The 23,755-nt window shown below is 39.5% G+C and overlaps 2 protein-coding genes across 3 annotated transcripts; both read right to left on the bottom strand.

Moving 5' to 3' along the window:
• Positions 1 to 445: 445 nt before the first annotated feature.
• On the bottom strand, positions 446 to 7,105 carry LOC140564159 (pancreatic secretory granule membrane major glycoprotein GP2). The gene is made up of 9 exons (XM_072689325.1): positions 6,917 to 7,105; positions 6,165 to 6,253; positions 5,762 to 5,866; positions 4,162 to 4,322; positions 3,715 to 3,850; positions 2,643 to 2,737; positions 1,782 to 1,950; positions 994 to 1,108; positions 446 to 855 (listed from the first exon to the last, which is right to left on the bottom strand). Exons 1-9 carry the CDS (start codon positions 6,993 to 6,995, stop codon positions 683 to 685), a joined length of 1,122 nt encoding a protein of 373 aa, XP_072545426.1. The 5' UTR covers positions 6,996 to 7,105; the 3' UTR covers positions 446 to 682.
• Positions 7,106 to 8,207: 1,102 nt separating this feature from the next.
• Positions 8,208 to 23,377, bottom strand: shprh (SNF2 histone linker PHD RING helicase). Of its 2 annotated transcripts, none has more exons than XM_072689323.1 (30): positions 23,279 to 23,377; positions 21,832 to 22,389; positions 21,280 to 21,409; positions 20,921 to 21,139; positions 20,734 to 20,812; positions 20,474 to 20,624; positions 19,856 to 19,952; positions 19,488 to 19,738; positions 18,384 to 19,073; positions 17,480 to 17,731; positions 17,273 to 17,351; positions 17,011 to 17,174; positions 16,528 to 16,784; positions 15,945 to 16,066; positions 15,768 to 15,856; positions 15,552 to 15,644; positions 14,762 to 14,869; positions 14,534 to 14,676; positions 14,249 to 14,422; positions 14,077 to 14,139; positions 13,564 to 13,789; positions 13,288 to 13,425; positions 13,089 to 13,190; positions 12,395 to 12,466; positions 12,006 to 12,194; positions 11,748 to 11,840; positions 11,576 to 11,662; positions 11,208 to 11,386; positions 10,727 to 10,807; positions 8,208 to 10,292 (listed from the first exon to the last, which is right to left on the bottom strand). In XM_072689323.1, exons 2-30 carry the CDS (start codon positions 22,378 to 22,380, stop codon positions 10,196 to 10,198), a joined length of 4,974 nt encoding a protein of 1,657 aa, XP_072545424.1. In that variant the 5' UTR covers positions 22,381 to 22,389; positions 23,279 to 23,377; the 3' UTR covers positions 8,208 to 10,195. The 2 variants fall into 2 exon arrangements, with proteins under 2 accessions (XP_072545424.1, XP_072545423.1); XM_072689322.1 differs by having other exon boundaries at positions 23,287 to 23,377.
• Between the last annotated feature and the right edge of the window lie 378 nt (positions 23,378 to 23,755).

Raw genomic sequence — 23,755 nt, 5'->3', positions numbered from 1 at the left:
CAAAGTCTGAGCCTGAACCAAAAATGATGCCCTTTTTTGTAAAACAAAGTAGCTCAAGGCAAGGCTTAGTCTATGAGAGGGCCTATAAGGAGGAAATGCTGTTACTGAGATGTACTACCACATGCCAGGTTGCCAGATCTTTCTAGGTCTGTACAAAAACCTGCTACTCTGACCTTGACTCTCACAAGTTTTGAGGCTAAATGATTTTAAGTGACATATACTTTTTTTTTTTCTGTTACACTTTGTAGCTACATTTCATTTAAAAGGGGTGGGGGGGGGGTAAGTGTAGGTATTCAGTGCACCATTACTTTAAGGTGTCTGGGTCATAAATTTATACCTTATCTGTACTCTAGCTCTTGCTGCATAACTTCATTGTAGGCTGTTAAAATCAATAAATGAATAAACAAATAAGTGATGTAAAGAGTCACATGAAATGTATTATTTTAAAATATTTTATTCTCAACTATGTTTTTACAATCAACAATCACAAACAATACATAAAAGATCATTAAAAAAGACATTACACACATTTACAGTTTTCTTCAGTGTGACACCTAATTTCTATCAGATCCCTAGTTCTTAATACAACTTACTATGGTTGCTTTATGTGTGGGGTATGTATTGTTTTACTGTATCTGTGTATGTAGGTAAATGAGAGAGGGCATTTTTTGTGGATTCCAGCTTAGTTGGCCACCTCTGAGATGCGGTGGATGTTGGACAGGGTAAGCTGAGCCTCTTGGGTGGGATAGGACCGTCTGCTTTTGTGCCACAGCCTCCCGAACACACCTGTGATGAGCATCAGGACCACCAACAGACCCGCCAGCACAAAGGTTTCGACTGGGGGCACTCCAGCATCTGGAAGGGAGACGTACAGCGCCAAATCAAGTATTTCACACCAAGGACAAGAGAAAGGTATAAGTTGATCAAGTTGATCAAATCACACGTGCCCATTTCCTGGCTATATTTGACATATTTTGTAAAACTAACACTTACTTAGACTGGTATGATCAGAGTTCAGCTGGAGTCTTCTTATTGGTCCATAAGACACGGTGTGTGAGGAAGCAACGTCTCTTCGTGCTCGTCCTGGTGCTTCTTCACCTGAGCAGTTCTGTAATGTTTTTGAAGGGTGATTAAGATGCAAAGTGAGGAAAACAGGAAAGAATATTACATTTACAAACATTATGAAGGCCTTAAATATAATTCACATTAAGGAAAGTACTTGAGCAATTCTACTTTACTGTGCTTAATCATTATTTTAAAAGATTTGCACATTACTTCAGTATTATTACAATTAAATACTTGTAATTTTACTCAAGTACAATTTGCTAAATATTTTTTTACTCCTTTAGTAATACATTTTTATTTTCAGACATTCAGAGTACAATGTAAATCTCCAGTAGATCAGTACATCCCACTATATGGGTTTGTTCAGTGTACAATGAAACTGCTTGCTTCTGCTAATTTGTGTTTGTAACAGTAAAAATTAGACTGTAAATTAGTCACCTCACCAAACAAAGAAAAGATTTAACTTTATTTATTTATTGTTTAACTTTTAATTTTCTTTGTTTTAGAAATACATACAAATTGTGAGGATGTCAGCACAGTATCCCTTAGGTACAGTTTCTCTGTACATTTTCCACCTCTGATTCTGATGTGTAAGTGCAAGTTTGTGTTTTTCATTAAGGCACTAGATCAGGCACTTGAACATTTCTTATACTGTGCTTTTAGTATTTAGTGATAATGGAATGTGTATCAGTATGAGAGTGATAAAGGGGTCTTACAGGCTGGCACACTTCTGCAGTGCTGTGACAGATCTGGACATTGCAGTGAAGAAAAACGTCTGTATAGGAGCTGCCCACAAACTTAAACATTTGGATACGGAAGAGAGCCTCTGGGCCTCGTCCGTTCTTCATCACAGCCAGCGTCTGGTCATTTTTCAGTACTGGACAGCTAATCAGAGACAAAAAGAATGGCATTATAGAAGACTTCTCTGAAATAAAGTATGTGTCTCAAAGTATAGTTTTCTTGGATGGACACTGGAAGTTTTCAGAAGTGTGGACTGTAGGTTCAACATTCTGAGGACTTTAACAGTTGTTTATTTCAGCTGGCAAAATCATAATCAATTTCGGTCCTCAAAATGAACCATACATAGTACTTTGTAAAATAACAGAACTGGTGTGGTAATATTGATTGTTCTATGCTATATTTAGTTCACAAATCAGAGTCAAAACATACAGGTATGTCGAAAGAGGTAATTACAGCACATTATGCTGCTATGCTGTTGCTGAAAGGAGAGAAATATGTCTGTGTTGTCATGGGTGAGCACAGCTGTCGTGGTGAAATGCATACTGCCTGAGAGTGGGGTCACAAGAACATGGGTCGTATAAGTCGTTTTGTCATCAGCTCTCTTAGCAACTGTACAAATGAAGTATTCAGTAGTCTGTAAATATGCTGATATTAATAGTACATCTACACTGATGAATAACAACAAACATACACATTTACATCGTCTTTGCTACTACCACCCACTGGTATCCTACCTACTATGTTTTCAGATTGGGGGCTTAAATGTCACTTACATTCATGGTATATTATAGCATCAGAGCTGTATTTGCAAAGGCTGAATATGTATGCGCACAGACCTGTCCTTGATGAAAGTGTATTGAATGTTGCTGTATGGATCATTGTTCGGTGTGGCCCAGCATCTCTCCACTCGAAGCATAAGATTAGCTGGTATCTACATGGAGAGAGTCCAGAAGAGCTAGTCAGTAGCCGACAGATACCCACAATGGAGCAACCTATTGGGCAAACACTGTTCCAAGCAGTCAGCAGATGTACAAGGAGGTTAGAGTAAACAAGAGTGTGTGCCAAGGGTCTGATAAAGCACAGATGGAATCACAGATTTGCCCCTAGATCATGTGAGACTGTGACTTATTGGATGAATTAATCTTATCTACAGGGAACATAACTTTGTTTTGAATCATAAATGCAGTTAGCAGTCTGTGGCTTTACTTAGATCCTGTAAAAACCCAGCAAATATTCTTTATAGTAAAGTTCATAGTTTAACATAGTTTAATATGACTAATAAAAAGGCTAGGAGCACATACAAAAGTAGATCACAAGTAGTGTTTGGTTTCCGACATAAATACATTGTATGGACAGAAGTATTGGAACACTTGCTCATTCGCTGTTTCTTCTGGGGTATTACTGGGCTTTCTACTGTTTATCTGCTCCAGTGAGTCCTATTGTGTTGGCAATACTTCTCTACAGGGACTAGACAAGCTGTGTGTGTGCACTTGCACATCTGTGTCAGCAATGAGTGCAACTTAGTAGCTGAATGCATTCATTAGAAGGGGTGTCCACAAACATTTGGATAGTAAATATCTATATATGAATAGGCATTTAAAGGGTCCAATGAAATTTAAGTGACAAAAACAAAACTTTAAAGCATTATAGAGTATATACATATTGTTTAGATTGCAAAATGTATTGTTCAATTGCCAGTCCATACATGAATCAGGCTGCAAAAGATTTACTGTTATTGCGTTGTTACAAAGAATTATATCTACCTATATATCTATATATATAGGCCCTTCAGAAAGAAGCTCAAATGAAATGTGTGTCAAGTGCTAACACATGCAAATGACACTTATATCTTTAGGGATATAATAGCCTACAGTACAGGATGTGCCATCTAATGTGCTTTATACAAACCATATAGACTTTCACATAGATGTTATCCTCAAGTGTCAGCGAGGGAACAGTGGTCCATTTGTCCTCAAAGTCCTCATCTTTATAGAGCAGCATGGACACTGAGAAATTTCCATCCTCTGTGTTCAGAGTGATCGTCCTGCAGGGCAGAGAATGTTAAAAGACCTTGTGAAGACGGCTCAAGGGCACTCTCTGTGAATATTATAGCAGACTCTTCAGATAAACCTCAGGGTGCACTTTGGTTACCATGGGTTACCTCTATTGTTAAACATCAAAACAAATAATTAGTCTGAGGCATAGCCCCATTTACGTTTGGACAAATAGTGCTAATTAAAGCCATTATTATACACATGTCCTGCTCACACACTTTAACTCAAATTAAAAAGACAGCTCAGTTGGCATGATTGAGTCTGTAATGAACTGGTGATAGAATTCCCAGCAGAATCTTACCGGACATCCACTCTGATCATATTTTCTCCATTAGGTTGCTGGACCATGTAGTTTATGGGATAGCGACAGCCAAACGTGATGTTCACATAGCTTCTTGTGATGACATCTGTTTCATTATTGCGAATGGAGTTGGTGAACATGATGTGAGTATCATCAGATGCCTGAATGGGGGGGTGGGGTGCAAATATGTAAAGAACTTTCTTTCTCCAAACATAATGCTCTTGAGAGAAATGAGGTCATTTTCCTGCAAAAGTGTGATTTACACCCCAGCCTGTTCAATTCCAGACCAAACACTTGGCAATGAATGGAATAGCTTAAAATAGTGGAGGAGCAGATCTGTTTAAAAGGAAATAGCCTTTTTTGCTTTTGAAAGGGACAAACTGCTCTCCGCCCCATCCAGAGGATGTTTATTGCGCGTCAGTAAACGGTTCCTTTGCCATAAAGACAAACCCCAAACCACACAGGAACAGTGTGTATCTCAGACGTTGGGGCCACGTCTTGAATGTTGTTATTTGCTTTAGGTTAATGCCTGTGGTAGCTGGAGTGACACTGAGAGCATGATTCTTCTGTGCAGATCTGTTTACTGATTAAACCAAAGCAAGTGGTGCTACATGAGGCCAAACAGTGATTATCTAATTGAGTGTTTAGTAGATCCTGTTCGGTTTTATTTTTAGTGTGCTTTCGTTTTTTTATTATTATTTTTATTAAAAGTGGTTCCTTTATGGTATCGCTTAAAGAACCTTCTGAATCACCTTTACTTTTATGAGTGTAAACCTATTTTTGGCTCCTTTAGAAACAATTTCTACAAAGCAGAATGAAGAAAACCCTCTAAAACTACAGGGGGGGGGGCAAGATTTTCACCCCCACAAAGCTGCGTTAACCTTTTGCTGGCTTTACAAGAAATGCCTCTGTGCATTCTGAGTGAGCCTCTCAATGATACTTATGGTCTCAAGTACAGATTTATACCCTGCCAAGTGAAACTTGTCCTCTGGGCAATGTTACGACTGTATGAGATGGGCTGCAGGGCTGAATAAAAGAGGGACTACAAACTGTGACACTGAATTATGGTTAGCCTATTCACTACTGTTGAAAACACAGTCATCATTTCCATATAAATCAAGGTAATTTAAAGCAGCGTGACTATGGCCCTCCCCCCCGAGCTCTGAAAGTGCTCAGGCCATCCAATTTGGAGGGAAAGAGGCAACACTTGCTCATTCCCTCTCTGCCTCTGCCTCTCTGCATATTATAAAACAATTATCCCGAGGCAAACAATGGCCCCAGATTAGTGTTTGTGATGTGCATAATCATCAATCAGTGTCGATGCATTTCATTTCAATTTTGTTTTCCACAGTATTATTCAGTCCCGTAAATGATGTTATTTGTCCCAGAATGAACAGAACATGCAGGTATATTTAATTAATAGAGCTACAATAGAACTACCACATTTACAAACCTAAAGTTAGAAACTGAATTAATAATGAGTCTCACGTCAACAGCTATTAATGCTTTACTGTTCTGAAGGACTGCTTTGATTATAAGCTATGTAGTTCCTATTTCAAGTTAAAAGTGTGCTGCAGAAGACAACAGCTGCCAGTCTTACCGTGATGGTGCCACAGTCTGTAAGATTAGTTTTGATACTGAAGATGTAGTCATTCTCAATCTCAACACCACGGCAGTCTGGGTCATTAAGGTGTAAATCCCAAATCTGAATAGAGAGACAATATTAGTGTTTCACAAAATGCATCCCTTTCCCAAATAGAAGATTACCTTTCAGTGTTGTTACACAAAAACCTCTAAAAAGGCAAGTTTACAGACAACATTTATTGAGAGTCAGTGTACACAAAAAATAAATATAAAGTCATGTTGGAGCATTTCAGACACAATGTAAAGAATAACTGACAGATTTAAATATGTTCAAATGATATATTAATAAATGTTACTATTCATTCATTACAAACATAACTTATTTGTTCTTTAGCTTGTTTGGAATAGTACAAACATACATAAACAGGGGGTTCCTTGCTGAGAAAGAAAGCACTGGGAATGATAACTTGCATCTGGTCATTGGTACAAATGACAGTTTCATTGAGCTCTGTGGAACAACAGAAAAAATATATATGTTACCTGGTTGTTAGTATTGATAGTACAGCACATATCAATACTATACCAACATATCAAAAAAATAGACTAAGACAACTCACTGTCTTCAATGTCTTCAAAATGGTGACTTTACAGGAGAAGGCAAAAATGTTCTTAACTCTGAACGGAAGTAATTTAGAGCATTTCTATTGGTCTATTCATCCAGAATTATTTACAAAGTGTACAGGGCAGCCACAAGGTTCAAACAATGGAGAAAACTAAACACGGACAAACATGGAGATGTGTGTTTTTCATTGAACAGCAGCAATGTGCATATTATCATTCAGCAAAATGTTTATTAGACAGTAAGACAGTCCCATATGCTTTCACATATTTCCATCACTGTAAAAGTAGAGAAACAAAATATGTTTGAAAAGAAATAGCAATAAAGCTACAATCTAAAAACAAATCCTATCCTGAAAAAAACATTCTCCATAGATTACCAAAGCCTAGAATCAGACAGGACTTTTTAAATGGAGGATCCTCATGATTAAACCCCGACCACCCCTTGGACCTCCATAAATTTACAGATTATTTAGGCATGATTAGTCTGCAGTAAGAGACGAAGTACAAGCCCTTGAGTGATTGAGATTCGGCTGGCAGTAAACAGACTCACCCTCCTCCAGAAATACAGCTGACGAAATTGTCCACAGTGTGAGCAAACACCAAGTCAGTGCCAGTGGGACAGGTGGCATCTTTAAAGGTCTTCACTCGCTCTGGCTTCTCAAAAGGTTGAAACTTTGCTCCTAACCTCCTCTTTCAATCTGTGAATCTTCTCCACTATCACCCCGACTGGCCGCTAGCCCCAGACGTTGTACTAGCACTCACCCCAGTCCTCGAAACACGGCTCTAATGAAGTAGGAGCCTCCCTCAGGCCTTAAAACACCAGCTTGAATGATGTCCACACCAACAATGAGATTCCACACATGAATAGGGCAAGCTGGGGGGGAGTCCAAGGTAACACCGGCCCAAGTAGGTTTGGGTAATAAGAGTAAAAATACTACAGACAGCCCCCTTAGCAGACACCTTACAACGATGTCTCAATACGTGGGCCAATAAGGAGCCTGTTTATCATGTAAAGGGAATGGAGAGTTGCAGGGTGGTATCCCGTTTTGTCCAACTCTTTTGTCTGTTAGTTTTTTAAAGGGCACAGCTAAAACTTTACTGTTTCGGGAACTCCAATCACGTGCGCACATCTACCATTGAGTCAAGGGCAGTTCACCAACACACTGGCTGAGGAGCTAGTGTCTGACCGTAAAATCATGTGGACAGAGAGAATGTGGAGATTCCAGTAATCCAGTCAAACAAAACAAACAGAACCTGGACTACACTTCTTGACTTCATAAATCACAAAATTACACTATTTCAGTATATAGCGTGAATATCCTGTTTACACAATCCTCCTGAGGGCCACTAATACTTTATATTTATCAGAGCTCTAGGAATATTCAGGCATATTTTTGTCTTTTTTTTGTAGGAACTGATAACTCATTACTTTCTAAATTAGTTATGTTATCCTAAAAAGTACATTATATGGACAAATGTTTTGTGATACCTGCTCATTCATTCTTCTGAAGATTCTTTTAAAATCACTATTTTACTAATAGTGATTAATTTACTAGAAGCTGGAGCATCCTAGTTCAGTTTCCATTTATAGAGTTTGGCTGATGCTCTTGTCTAGAACAACTTACATTTGAACGGGGAATCAAACCCCATTCTGCCACAGAAAGACTGTGTCGTTATCCACTACACTAAACTATGAGTCAGAATGTAATTGATAAATCATATAAAATGACCATAATATTGTCACATGCTTATTTCTAAAGGAGATTGAAAGCCAGATTGAAAGAAAAAACACTCATTTTTCTACTTTTAGCTTTATAAAAAACATTTTATTGACATAGGAAGTATGTGTTTGTCGTACAAACAGCTAAAACATTGCATTATTTGTTTAACATCACTTTTTCTTAGACATCTGAGCAAAGACCAGTGCTGTAAAGATCAATGGTTTTCTTATTGAACATTTACATTTTACAACAATTCATTACAACATTAAAATACATAACTTTTTTTTTTAATTGAAAATTTTATTCCAGGTACAAATAAAACATGTTTCTTTTGGTCTAACTGTTCATATACTAGTGCATGTAAAAAATTATATAGTTTTTATAATTTAACTGAAAAAGGTTAACTGTCATTTTATACTCATTACTCATTACATTATCATAAAGTTACAGGTATTTTAAGTCTGTTTTACTTTTGCTTTGCTTATAGTTTAGAAATCCAGGAGCTCAAATTATTTGAATATTTCATGAATATTTCATACATCCTTTTCAAACAGAAAAGGATGTATAATACAGAAACGTCTAACTTCTGACAAGTATGTCCATTTATTCACGCAATGCTGCATCACTATAGCATGGCATGGCATGGAGGCAGTCTCCTTAAGGCTGCTGGAATATTATGACTTTAAATTAAAATTAAAATATTCTTTAATCTGAAAAGAGGACTCTCCAGTTCTCTGTAGCCCAGGTTAGACACTTCTGACACTGTCTCTTGTTCAGGAGTGGCTTGATATAAGGAATGTGGCAGTTGTAGCCCCTTTTCTGGAGACGTCTGTGCATGGTTGCTTTCGATGCAGTGACATCAGCCTCAGTCCAAGTTTTTGATTTGACTTTTTTGACAAACCGCTCAAGGCTGCGGCCATCCCACCTTTTTCTACCACATTTTCACTTTCTAGACAACTTTCCATTAGCATGCTTTAATACAGCACACTACAAACAGGCAGCTTTTTTTCAGCTTCTGTGGTATACCCCGGTTTGAATTGTAATTTGCTCAAACACCAAATTAAATATAATAATGTGAGATGCTGGATTTCTGTTTCTTAGCTATAAGCCATACTGATCAACAGTAGAAGTAAAGTAAAACAAAAATAAAATCTTGAAATGTCAGTGTACATATAGTGAATATAAAAAATGACAGTTTACATGTTTTAATTAAATTGTGACTTTTACATAATATTCCATTTTTTAGATACACTAGTAGTTGTTTTTCCTAATATTAATCATTGCTGGTATCTCCCTTAACTTTCTGAAGTTTTGTGGAAGGAGAAATGTGAAATTGCAAATGGTTAGTAGAATTTGTAACTTTAACCAGATGAAAGCGGATCAGTTACCAGTCAACTTCTGTTATGATGGCAGGGAAATCTCACTAGCTTGAAAAAGAATTAAACAGAATGTGTGATTGGTCGTAGATCTCCAAACCCCTATACCTTTCGAGTAGGGAAAACAGCACTGTAACCACATTTCCCAGACAATGCATAACAATTTATGTTTTACAAATATCTGACTTTTCCAGGGTGGTACAGTTGTTCCAAATAGTACCACATGCAAATGGATGCGACCACAACAAACAACCGTATGGTGAAACTATTTAAAATATTTGTTTATAAAAAACACTGGGTTACTGTTTCAGCTGTGACTGGTCAATAAATACTAGCTGTGGTCCAAGCCTTATAAGTATGTAAGGCCTACTACTGCTGTAAGCACCATCTTGGTGGAGTTTGCAATGACGAATCTCATTGCTCAGCACCCAAGAAACCTGTGTCTTCAGGATGAAATTTGCTGCCACTGACATCCTTTTTTATAGCTGAACAGCAGCTGATCTCATGTTAACCAAAGCAATTTCAGCATAACAGTATGATACAAACAATTATAAAGATGATAAATTAACTACAGGACTTGTAGGAATTACCATAATTAATTACCATTCAAAGTGCAAAGCAAAGTAGTAGGGTGGAGTGGCAAGCTTGTGTGCTGGTTGTCTTCCTGCCTTCCCACATATTTCATGAACTTCATGCTCACTGGCCAGGCTGTGTGGCAGAATTAGCTGAGACCTACTCCAGAGTGTCAGTATCCTCAGTAAAAAGCTCAGCCAGGTCAGCTACTGTGAAAACAGAGGCCTCAGAGTGTTTCATGGCTGTGGCACCATGACTGGAGGAAAAAAAAGAAAGAATTGGGTGATTCTGAGAGATTAGGACAAAAAGTTTTTTGTATTTATTGATTAAAAAGTTTACATATGAAGATTGGTAGCAGACAGTGGTTCATTTTGTGTAGTGTTTAAACCCTTACCGCTAGATGATAGTGTTGTATTCTTTAGAAGTATTTAGAGCCTACTGCTCTGACTGCAGACTGTATAACCTTTACTCAGACTATTATGCATATGATAGTGTCTTCTTTATACTGACAGTTTTCCTAAGTATTGGTGTTAAAAATAGATCACAATGTGTTGAATCATAACCCCTGTATTGTATCACCAGGTTCTTGTCAACACACATCCATATACAAAACTATTATTATGGCTAAACTGGAGCATTATTATAAAGTAGCTCATTACATTCTTCTCTGTTCCTGCAGCATCTACTCACCTTTTCTCTGCTGTTTTCAGCATGGCCTGCATACGTTCCTCAATAGTGGACTTAATCAGGAACCGGTGCACAAAAGTGGGTCTAGAAAAAGAAGCAATTGGTAGCAAATGAATCGCTGATTCACGAAAACAGCCAACATCCACTAATGTCGCATAGTGATTGCATAACTGGTCGCTTTTACTAGTTGACTAGTTGTCATGTGCCATAAAAATGTTTTAATGTTTTAACTTGTTTTCATGTTGCAAAATGTTTAAAATTGGAGTGCTAGAATGCCTTTGTATGTAGTTTTATATTTTGCCACTGGCAGCCAGCAGTATAAAGTGAATTTCTGCTTAGCGAAAGTATATTAGTTGTATTTCAGTGCAGCCTAACACAACTTGTGCCTTACACTTGCAGTGATAGTGGCCCAGTATTTTATGGTGTATTTCTGCTGTATTCAGCAGATTACTAATGCTCCACAAATTCTTGGCTAGGGGCTCACTTTGTCTGGCCGATACGGTGCACTCTGCCGATTGCCTGCAGCTCGTGAGCTGGGTTAAGGATGGGCTCCACAAGCAGCACATGGGTTGCCTCAATGATGTTCAGGCCATTTGAGCCTGTGTGCAAAGGCAGTAGCAGGATGTTGATCTTCTCTTCATACTTGAAAGAACTCAAGTTCTCCTATAAAGGAAATCAAAAAATGTCTTATGTGGTCTGTGTCCTTGCAAGGCTTAGTATGATCTATGACATTTCAGTCTGTGTCTATAGATACATATAAAAGAAGCGAGATTAAACCCCATACTGGAGTCCATGTTTTCATTTTGAATGGCACCAAGAGCACAAGAGGTCTAGTGTAACCAAGTTACAAACCTGAAATTTATGAATTCCATTGATCTGTGAAAACTCCATGTTGTTATCAAAGAGTGCTTTTGCAATGATGTCCAGGACTCCTTGCCACTGAGAAAGGTAAAAAATAAGGTAAATGTAAAAATACAGTAAAATTACTGCTCATAATCTCATAAAGTGCCTAAAAAAGTGTTACCGTGGAGAACACAAGCGACTTAGCTCCTGGGTAAGTCATCTGGATCTTCTTTAGAGCTCTGACTACAGCTTCTACTTTAGTGGAGTGACTTCCCTACAGTGCAGTAAGAGTTCAGAGAAACAAAATAACATGCCTGAATCTTTCCTCTCAATGCGATTTACCAATAAGGAAGCTGATGTTAGACACACAAACACAAAAAAAAGACAAACGATACAGCAATCATGACAATTAGGTGTTTCCTGGGTGAACTGCACTGACTTTGACAGGGATTTCCTGTCCCTGGTCTGCAGCCTGGGTGGTGAAGACGTAGGAAATTTCAGTGTGAGATGTGGTCTGCCTGCAGATGGCACACTTTATTGCTCTCTTTCGATTGCCAACGCTGTACTGCTCCACAATGATCGAAATACACTCATTGCAGAAACAGTGTCCACAGGTGAGCACGGCCCACTGCCAAAAACAAACACACATTCACTTACACAGCAGTGCCTGTTTTCAAAAAACATTCATGTAGAAATATGATTTTACACTAACTACAAAAACTTTACTACAATAGTTTCTAAATAGTAACCTAACCTATAAATTATAATATAGATCATATAAAATATAGATCATATTCATGTACCATTTTTAATCTAATCTCATCTTACCTCCTGACCCAGGGCACGAGCACAGATAGGACATGGCTCTGGATTCAGACCTCCAGTGGATTTATCCTGAGACTGAAACAATTGTTGAGTGAAGATATCAATATCATCCTCTATTCATAAAGCCTTCATAATACTATACTATATGGACAAATGTATTAAGACACCTGCTCATTCATTGTTTCTTCAGAAAACAAGTGTACAAAAAAAAGAAAACGAGTTTATCCCTTTTGTTGGAGTAACTGTCTAGGGAAAACCTTCTACTAGATTTTGGAGCACTGTAAGGATTTGTCTGCGTTCAGTAACAAGAGTGCTAGTGAGGCCAGAACGTTGGATAATTATTCTGTTGGCAGTACTTCTCTACAGGGACTAGACAAGCTGTGTGTGTGCAATTGCACATCTGTGTCAGCAATGGTTGCAACTTAAAGTAGCAGAACGCATTCATTAGAAGGGGTGTCCACAAACATTTGGACATATAGTGTATATAACAATCAAGACTGAACCCCAAAATTCTGTTATCAGACTGCATAAATATAGTCAGCAGAAAACAAAAACGCACTACCTACACATGGTTCACATATTACATCATCATGATCCATTCCATCTCTACTACATTTATATAGTTACTGATTGTATATAACATTGTCAAGGTTTGAACTGAAAGACAGCCAAACAAACCTATTAAATACATCCGTACCTTCTCCAAATTGTTGAGATACAGCAATTGTCCAAGCTTCTTCTGCAGCTGGGATTTTGCCACAGCCCTGTCATTCAACAATTTCACTCTGTTCTGTTCCACCTAAACTCAAACAAATAGATAAACACAGACAGGTGTGGTTAAAACACAGTTACAGTGTTTAACCAGAGTGTAGCTGTGTGGGTACTTTTCTGCTCACCTCATGTGGTTCTATGATGTGTAGTACTTTAGGTTTGGGCTCATCAGGGAGACGCACACGCAGTCTTTCTGTAGCCATGCCCAGCTCATCTATAGCTGAAACACGATCCCTCAGTGTCATCCAGTACTCATGCAACACCTGAAAGAGAGTTGCGTCAAATTTGTGATCATGATGTGCAACAGGAGATAAAAATGTTATAAATGTACAGGTCCTCAATTACAATCAGTTATCAATTAGAAATTATAACAATAAAGACAATTAAGCATAATCACAGACCTTGTACTCCTTTTTCCAGGACTCAAACAGTTCCATGAAGGTGTTGCCCTCCTCTATGAGATCAGACTCCATACGGCGAATCTTGGAAAAGGACAAGATGGCTTTTAGGGTACGCTCTGTTTCACTGGCTGCCCAGAGACCACGGCTGGTAGTAGGCAGTCTGTCATCTACTAGTCCATCTTCGTCCTCAATCATCTCCTCAAAGATGGCTGTCTGGCCTTTTACTCTGTCAGTGATGAAGAGAGGATTCTTTCAAAGGCTCATGTTCACGTGTTTTAATAGGGATGCACAATGTTATCTTAAAAGATTATCAGCATCAGACAGATGTTTAGATTTGACTGATATTTCAGAGCAATATTTAATGATGCATTTGTTGTAAAACGTTTTACAAAAGCATATATGTATGTAATAAAAAAGAATACATACATACATATATATATATATATACCAAAATTCCTATATTTGCGCATCCCTAAATTACAAACAGAATATTTTCAGATCATTTTTACTTACGTGTGAGAGAACAGTTTTGACTCATAGTCTGTGAAGAGTTCATCGGCTTTGCAAAACACACAACTATGGAATACAGACAATACAGACAATTTAATACACTAAGTACTGTACTAGATTGAACTTTAAAACATCCATAAAAAGGCAAGTGAAACGTGAATTTATTACGTCTTACTTGTTAAGCGGAAGGCGGACAGGCCTCAAGTGGCAAATGGTTGCTTCTTCAATGATTTCTTGAGAAGGCTGAGCTTCTAGCTTTTTCACAGCATCCTGGACAGTTTTCTGAGACTTCATCAGATCGTCCATCTGAGTACTGAGTAAAAACTGGAGCCCCCTAGCGTCCCTAAACCTTGGAAGACAGAGCAAATGTTTAATGAGATCTAACAATAAAACTAACAAACACACCTCAGTGTTCAGCCAAACTGAGGTAGGAGCACTACAGAAGAACTACATTACTTACTTGTCTGCCATTGAGAGTTTGTTGGCTTGCTGTTTGTAGCTGCAAGTGAGCTCATTCTGGATACGACTGACCAAGTCATCATCCATGGAATACTGAATGGCCTGCTGGATGACATCCAGCCACCAGGGGGAGCGCAGGTTAACCTAAAACAGAGCAGACAGAGCTACTTCAGGTTTGTTTATTTACGTATATTGAAGCAGATCATTGTGAGGTTCTCAGAGATCCTACCTTGCGCTTTAGTTCTCTGATGTTCTGAAGAACAGGCAGTAGGTTTTGCTGAGCCTCAGACACTTCAGAGCTGACTTTGGTCATGTAGTGTTGTTTCAGCTGCTCTGCCTAATCACATAACACAATATTAATGGATGAACAAATTAAAGTATTTTTGTAATTTACTAATAATGTTTAACATAACTCATCCTCTATAGCCTCTCCAATGGAATCCACAAGAATTCCCACCACCCCCTTACAACAACTGCAGAATACAGATGTCCTCTGTTGTTTTTATTCCTACCGCTTATTCCCAATAACCCCCCAGCTATTACTCACAGTACATGCAAAAATCATGGGGCAGTGGTGGCTCAGTGGTTAGAGCGCCGGGATATCGATAACAGGGTTGTGGGTTCGATTCCCGGGCTCTGCAAGCTGCCACTGTTGGGCCCTTGAGCAAGGCCCTTTACCCTCTCTGCTCCCCGGGCGCTGGAGTTGGCTGCCCACCGCTCTGGGTGTGTGTGTACTCACTGCCCCTAACACGTGTGTGTGTGAGTGTGTGTTCACTACCAGATGGGTTAAATGCGGAGGACACATTTCGCTATACAGTGTACACTGTACAGTGACAAATACGTGCACCTTTACCTTTTTACTTAGATTGGAAGAATGGCATGGAGCAGGCATAGCTGATCACACCTTAATCTTAGTGTGCAATCTATTGTTATGAATTAAATTCATTGATTAAACAATGTTAAAAATCATCTCTTATTTAAAACATTTTTTCATTGAAATAATAAATTACTGAACTAACCTCCTCTTTTAGGCGGTCATCTCGAAGAGTAGGGGGTATACCAGGATGCTTTGCATTTAGCAGCTCCATCAAATTGTGTGTAGCATGAAGTCTCTATATTTAGAATGAAGAAGCATCACAGCGATGATAACTGGTACAATGCAAGACGTATTTTCATTTATTTTATCAGTAACAGTAAAACAGGGCTAGGCAAAGAGGTTTGAAACAGAGCTGTACCTGCAGAGAGTCTGTTTTAAGGCGGTCTTTGTGTTCCTCTGATGACCGAAGAACTTCTCTGTACATCTCTGCTGCTTCTACAAACTCACCTACAACAGACCAGCACATTTTAACATTTTGAACAGACCGCTGCTATACTGTGGGTACAGTGGTAGCGTGCAGTTTAATATAGGGTACCTCTGATGATGTGGATTCCTGCCAGACCATTGAGAGCACACACTAGCTGCCGGTGAGCCTCCTCACACTCAACACGACATTTTTTCTGCAGAGACTTCAGCAGCTCCTCCATCGTCATTGTACTGAAAAATGCAGTGAAAGAAATTAGAATTATATATAACCTAACGCTGAAAGGACAGAAAAACAAAAAAAGCAAAGCTTTAAGTGTGAAGAGTGTTCATTTTTCCTGTATTATTAACCCACTTAGGCTAGAATGATGTATCTCTTACTGACAGACGACGTTTGTACAATTTGTAATCTCTAGCTTGCAATGTCACATTAATGTCTGTAAAATTAATGTAAAGACTTTAATTATGATTTCAGCAATATTTCAGTATTATTTTTATAATATTAATATTTTTAATATAATATTTAAATATTTTTTTTATTATGGTGTGTACAGTTTTTCCCTCAACTGAACTGCTCAGTGCAGAATGTAAATGTATTTAATCATTTTAATAATAATAATAATAATAATAATAATAATATGTTCTTACAAATAATTTAATTGTAATGTGATTTAGATCATCAGCTTGTTCCTCACCTCTTCTGGAAAGGCAGGAATTCTCCTCTGACAGCCTGAGGGTGGCAGCAGGCCTGACGCAGACGCAGGAGGGGGTATAAGATGGTGTTGACAGTGCGTCGGTCCAGGCTGCCCAACTTCAGTGACCAGTCAGAGATCTTTCTCAATTTTACCAGGGCATCCTGGGAGCAGACCTCATGCTGGCGGTGGTAGAAGTGGCCCTCTACTGGAGAAAAGTGGAGCCAGTGGATTTCTTCTGTTTGAGGGGGAATCTGGATCTGCAATCAGCACAAACATTCAGAAGGTTTATTTTTCTGTTGCGTGTCTGTTGGTGTCTAGTGATTAGCTCCAGGACCCCTGAAGAATCATCACCTGAACATTTGTGGGGAATACATTCAAAATGTATGAATGACCCCTATGAATCAATTAGATAAAACCAGCCACACTTGCTAATGGTAAAAGACTATTTTGGGTTTCTATATGTGAACACTGCAGACAACCAACCTGGTCGATGACATCTTTTTTGGCAGATCGCCATAGCAGCTGGCCAATGACATTGTATAGTGGCCCCGTGTTTCCACGCCGGTATGGCCTATAGAGCAGTTGATCCCACCAGTACTTCACCCAGTATGGATCGACTCCAAGAAACAGCACCAGGCCATACAAGTCTGCAGGGTAGTAACACATCAGATACTGATGTCAGTTCAGTTAAGAGACAAAACTTAAAACCCATCAGCATAACAGCGTCCTTTGATGTACAGCTCACCTTCTAGACCTCTTTGTACAGGAGTCCCGCTTACACACCAGCGATTAATGGAAGTGAGTCTCAGAGCCATCTCTGCAGCCTAATGAAAAGAGAGAGCATGAATAAATTCTGGATCATAAGCTGTCCTGAAACCTCTCAATTAAACTAAATCTCTTTGCACTTCACTGTCTGATGAGAAATAGCTTAAGATATATCCAGTCAGGTCACCTTGGCTGTGGTGCACTCCACCATCTGAGCCTCGTCTAGACAGACACGCCACCACTCCACAGCCACCAGCGGACTGGGCACGGCCATGTAGCGCTTCTGGTTGCGGAAACGACGGCCATCTTTACTGTTGCTATGAGGGAGGTCCACGTAATTCAGTTCAGTACGCAGCACATCGTAAGTTGTGATCACCACATCCTGTTCAGCCAGAACATGGGGTTGGATAAAACCGTGCCTTTTGACACCCTGGTACACCTGAGAGATGAACACAGTGGGGTTTTGACAATCACAAAGTCTTTTTTCATTAATAATAATGTACAAATATGGCTCCAGACATTCCTAGAGTAATTACAAGTTAAGTCAGGTCAGAAGGTCACATTAATATTTGTTTGTTTCATTACAATGACAACTGTTATAATGTCTACTTACAGGTTATAAACTTATTATAGACACCAAATGGTGCATGTTTTCTTATATAGATATATATATATAACAAATCAAAGTTTCATGCCACAAGGCATGAAGGCTAATTAATTCGTCTGCATACTTATTAATTTTTTTTTACCTATTTATATTTTTCCTTATTATTATATTCACAAAGTAGTTGCAAATTCTCAGAGAATAATCCAATTAGATCGAAGTAGATACAAAGTAGTACATTTAGCTGCAACAACACATTTATATAACTAAAATATTTCTAGTATTTGAATGGTGATGTATGTCTAAATGTTCAATGTTAGCGGTTTGATAATTTTCCTGCTCAAACTCACTTGATTTAATTCAACTATGTTACTGGTTATGTTAGTGGTTGTGTTACTGGTTGTGTTGGAGCAGGAAAATTACCAAAATGTGCTGGGCTCTGGCCTTCTAGGGCTGGAATCAGATGGCTTTAAGCAGAAGTGCTCACCAGCACTCGGAGAGAGGCAGAGCGGATGTGGCGGTTGATCTCCTCTACCCACTGATGGCAGATAGAACTGGGGGAAATAATGAGAGTGGCTCCAGTGGGCACCGGGGTCATGGCCACCAGGCAGTGGGGACAGTAGAATGGCGTGGTCTCCAGGTTCTCCTCCTTGTAGTTCACACATTCAGCATGTTGCCACAGAAGACAGTTCATACACTGTACACGAGCCTTGTAGTCCACCAGGCCCAGTTCTCCACAGATACACTCAAAGCGGTAGTCGGGTGTGTTGAACGGGACCACAGACGCTATGGTTGGGGGTGAAGGGGCTGACTGAGAACTTTGGACAAGATCAGATTCAGGATTCTCTGACTGGAGACTCACATCATCCTCTATTGGCTCAAGCTTTGCATTAGCTACAGGACATTCTGCTGTCTCTTTTTCGTCATCAGCTACAGCAGCAAGGGGCTGGCAGTCCTCTGGGTTAGTGTCTGCTCCTGTTTTCTCAGTGAGTGTCTCTTGCTCTGATAAAGATCCATGCTCATGTTTTGGTTCTTCTGTGAGTGGAGGAGGATCCATGCAACTCAGTGTGTCCTCAGAGTCAGAAGCTGTGCTGCAGGAGTTCATTATAGCCTGTTTCTCCTGGCCAGCAGACCGACGAGATGTTCTCCTGCAAGCTGTCTCTCCAGGTGATTTTTGCTAAAATTAAAGGAATTCATTAAAATTAAATGAATAAATGAAATACAGCAGGACCTTTATTTAAACAACTTAATTATACACTATTATTATAATTAAACAATCTTTGCACACCACATTAAAAAGCTATAATATCAGTTCATGCACATCTGAACTTACGCAATTAAATATTACTCCTGTTATGTAACATGTTGAAATCTATTAAGACTAACTAATTATGTCTATGACTGCTTGTGTACTCAGCCAAAAAAACGCTAACGTTGTTCAAAACTATTATTGAAACATGAGTAGTTGCCCCAGGAGAGAGGAATAGTGGCAATGATGAAAGTCGACTCAAAACAAAGACCAAAAATGAAAAAATTAAGTGCCCTCAAGTACTAAACAATGCCAAATGCTTAAAATGTAAAAAATACGTACAGGAGAGACAGGTTTCTTCTTCTTCTCTTTATAATTTTTTCCCAGCTTGAATGACCCAGCTAATCCCCGGCCTTTGATCTGTTCCACTAATCCTTCAGCTACGAGCTTTGTCAGAGCCTTCTTAATGTGGCTGCGGTTCTTCAGATGGTCATACTTGTACATACTCCGGAGGTATGTGAAAACAGCATTGACCGATGCACCCTTTCCGACCTTCATTTCCTTAATTGCAGTCAGAAGCATCACACGAACAGCTGTAAAGAACAAGAACATTCACACAGTTACAGTATTCAGCCTATAAAGTTGACACTTCTCTTGCATATTAGTTACTTAGTAATTCACAGCAGTTACTGGGTAAGGCCATTCCTCACCTGGGTAGTTGATTTTCTCTCTCGGCTTCACCTCACAGTGCTTGGTCCTTTGCCGTTCTAATGGTGGTGGAGGAATGTAATAATTCACAGATTTTCCCTGAAGAAGACATAAGAGAAGTATACGAGACCAGACACTTCAAGAGACCAGGAAACAAAATTATGCTTCCCACTTTTTCACTGGTCACTTTATCTACATTTTTCATTTGTTCTACATTTATGTTTGAAGATTACTCTGTACCCATCTTATTACAGTATAAACTACAAGAGAGCAGAGAACAGCATGTTTACTATTAATTACAGCTGTTACAGAGTCTGTAATTTACCTTTAAAACACTGACTAATGTTCAATAGTAGAATAAATACAAATATAAACAGTAAAAGTAACATGCATTAGTTGTGATTTCATGTAATGTATGAACTACTAACTAGGTAATGGATGGTATCTTTAAGAACTGGTCATGCTCAATAAAAAATGGAAATGGTTAAGCTCACAGACTCACAAATTGCAATGTGTGCATTTAGTGAAATATAATAACAACTTGTAATTATGAATGAATAATAATAAATAATGTCAAGAGTAATAATTTGTCTGCATGTGTCATACTGCAGTCCACTCACCACAGGTAAAGTGAGAGCACCCAGCTTTAAGCCTTCACGTGTGTTGCACAGAATAAGAGCCAGCACCTCTACAGTCTTCCCCAGACCCATCTCATCAGCGAGTATTCCCCCAGGCCAGTTCACTCCAGCAAGAGGAAACTCTCGGATCAGACTGCAGAAGAAAACAAACAAATTAAACCAATTAGTCACAACATTAGTTTGTGGCAGACAGCCAAAGCACTTAAATGATTACAGTATCACAATGATTACAATATCCTTACCAGCCAGTGTAGGGGTTATAAAACAACTTCTTTCCGCACATTGTAATCACCTCCCTCCAAAGGAAATGTAGAGTTTGTTCTGTTGATGAGAGACAGCAGAGTATAACATTTCTTTGACTGACCACTGCCAGGATATGTTTTTATATTCTGCAGATATAAAGCTGAGTGACAGGTGTGACAACTCTACCTTGAGAGGCTTCGGCCTTGAATCTCTCTCTCCTCAGCATCCAATTGACAGCCTGGCTCTGGTAAGGCCTCAGCACTGGGATGAGGGCTGTATGCTGCACGTCAAAACTCTGGTCCTGTTGTTCCCTCTGGTGAAGGTGCCTGACGTAATCATAGAGCTCCTCCACGTTCTGCCGCTCCAGATCTGTGTCACACTCTTCCTCTTCATTCTCCATGATCTCTGGATCCATGGAAAAAGGTAATGTATATTCTCATATGAGCATACAGGCTTCTCTAATGCTTGCGCATAAATTAATACTGAAACACAGACTGTAAATTAGATACCTAATGTGCCAAATGTGAATGGGAAGGAAAGGTTACCGGGAATAATGAAGTCATAGAACAATTCCATTAGTTTCTGCAGGAGCTGACTGGCTCTTCTTATTCGTCCATTTCCTTCACTGAGAAACTCCGGCCGTCCCAGTCCAGACTCCAACAGAAAAATCTTTAGCTGCAACCACAACCATACATTTTAGACACATACCCTTTAAGGTGTTTTGCGATGTTATTGTAAATGGTTCTAAAGTGTAAGAATAATTCAGTTTAAAGATAATTGTCTCAACAGTTATTTTGTTATATTGCAATTGTGAGATTTTGAATAGCACACCTAAATCCTCCAAACTGAAATTGACATACCACCTAAAAATATGAATAGCTATTTTGTCATATAGTTTTAAAATAGTGTTATTAACCATTTTGGTAACTGCATGTCAAGCAGTGTGAGAAACCACAAGCAAGTCTAAGGCATGGGGTAAAGAACAAGAAGAACACTGTGTAAACTTTATATTTCACCACACCGTTCCATTCAACACACATGCCCATACATACAGTTTCACAGCTGCCATTGCCACTGCACTTGCCTGAAACACATACCTTCACTGCTCTGTCTCCAGAAAAGTGGCACAGCTGTATCACCTTCCTCTTCTGCAGCCAGTCCAAATCCTCCAGTGATAATCCACCAAAGGAACACTCAGCCGGACAGGTACTTGACTCTTCTTGGGCTGTCCTGGGTAAATGTAGTGACAATCTATCACTAGCTTGCTGCAGGTAAAAAGCAGCATCTGCAAGCTCAATGGGAACCTTTGGATACAGGCTAAATTCTCCAATCAGTGCTTTCCAAACCAGGTCCAGAGCAGACACAGGTACCACATTCAGTTCAGTGGTGTCTGCGGACGAGTCCTGAAAGGAGCACTCTGGTATCTCATGCTTCTCTGCAGGTAATGAGAGAAAATCTCCATCTACATCTCGGCTGGGCTTCTCGAGCACAAGGGTTGGCTGAAAGCTGACAGACGGCTGAGAGAAGATCTCCTCAACCTCAAGTTCATCTTCATTCCTCCGGTCCTGGTGCATGTTCCAGTTCAGCTTCTTCTTTGCCTCTTCGTCCACGCGGACGGGTGGTGCCCGTTTCCTTCTGCTGCTCATGGTGGAAGCCTAGAGAGATGAGGTCAGATGTTATTTTCAAACTAAAGCTTTCAGAGAATGCTGGCCATTCCACACTGCCATCGGCTGCAAACAACAGAATATTTGAATTTACACTAACTGTTTACAGTCTGCCAATAGAATAGGACTCTCTGGAGCAGATAAGCATGAACCTATTGGCACCATGCCTAAGGTCATGTGTGGGCTAGTGGGGTATAAAACTACCCCAGCATTGAGCTGTGGAGCAGTGGAGCCGTGTTCTCTGGAATGATGGTGCTCAATCCAACACTTTTGGGGTGAGATAAGGTGGTGATCATCCAACATTCTGACCTCACTAATGCAGATAATTCAGTTCGGCCACATTCAGTTTGCTCAGCTACATTTCTAATTACATCTCATTCATGAGACTTTTCTCTAAGAGTCAGCTCAGTGAAAGCTGAAGTTTTCAGAGCCTGTTACATGCATGTTGTTTACAGGTGTCACCACCTGTAATCAACAGAATATTTGGGAAACTAAAAACCTTTTCGCCCTGGTTATACCCTTAGCTATAACAGCTGTTATCTGTGAATATTGTTTTTTTGCAGTAACAGGGCGTGTAATTGTTAATAGTCTGAGTAAAACACCTCATGGTCATATTAGCTACGACCTCTGTTAATTAACGTTCCAGCGTAAAGCGTTACGAGACGAACACTTGAGCACATGGCTACAGTTTACAAAGTCAGCTACGTTTAGACACACAGTCAGCTTGACACATGATCGTTTCCCCACATGTCTGTAAGTTTCTCTGAACTCAATGTGAATTACAACAAGCCATCAGTCTCAGCATAAAGCGCCTTGCAGTTAGACACCGGTGAAGGTACGAGCGTGTAGCGATATGAAACGAGCACCGGGCAATATTTACTCAATTACCGGGCAGGTGTCCTCCTTGCAGAAACAGATCAAATGTCAAGAAATCACTTTCTTTCGGCTCCAGGGCCACTATTGTGGTCCAATTCCCTCCTGCATTCCGCCATGTTTAAAACACAGGAAGTGATGTGTTTATGGACCAAAACAAAGAGCGGGTCGCTTCGCGCTGCGGCCGCTAGATGTCGCTGCAGGCCAAGTGTTTTTTCCCCTGCGCCTCAGAACCAGGCGGAGTCGTTTAGTTTTTATTGGGTCAACTCAGCATATTCTTCCTAAAACGCGTTTTTTTGTTGCTTATATCTTAAATCTGAAAATAACGCAACTGTTTCCAGTTGTGTGCTTGTCTGTTTTTTCTATTTCTGTGAAGGAAGATAGAAATCACACACAGTAGCTCTTATGGTGAACCCCCGCTAGACCATCAGTGTGGTCAGATTTTACAACACGGACTGTCCTCGCACCCAGGAGACAGAACTAA

Source organism: Salminus brasiliensis, chromosome 10 (genome assembly GCF_030463535.1).
Source record: "Salminus brasiliensis chromosome 10, fSalBra1.hap2, whole genome shotgun sequence".
Lineage (NCBI taxonomy): Eukaryota > Metazoa > Chordata > Actinopteri > Characiformes > Bryconidae > Salminus > Salminus brasiliensis.
Note: the sequence above shows the minus strand (reverse complement) of the source record. Positions and strands in the feature narration are given on the sequence as shown.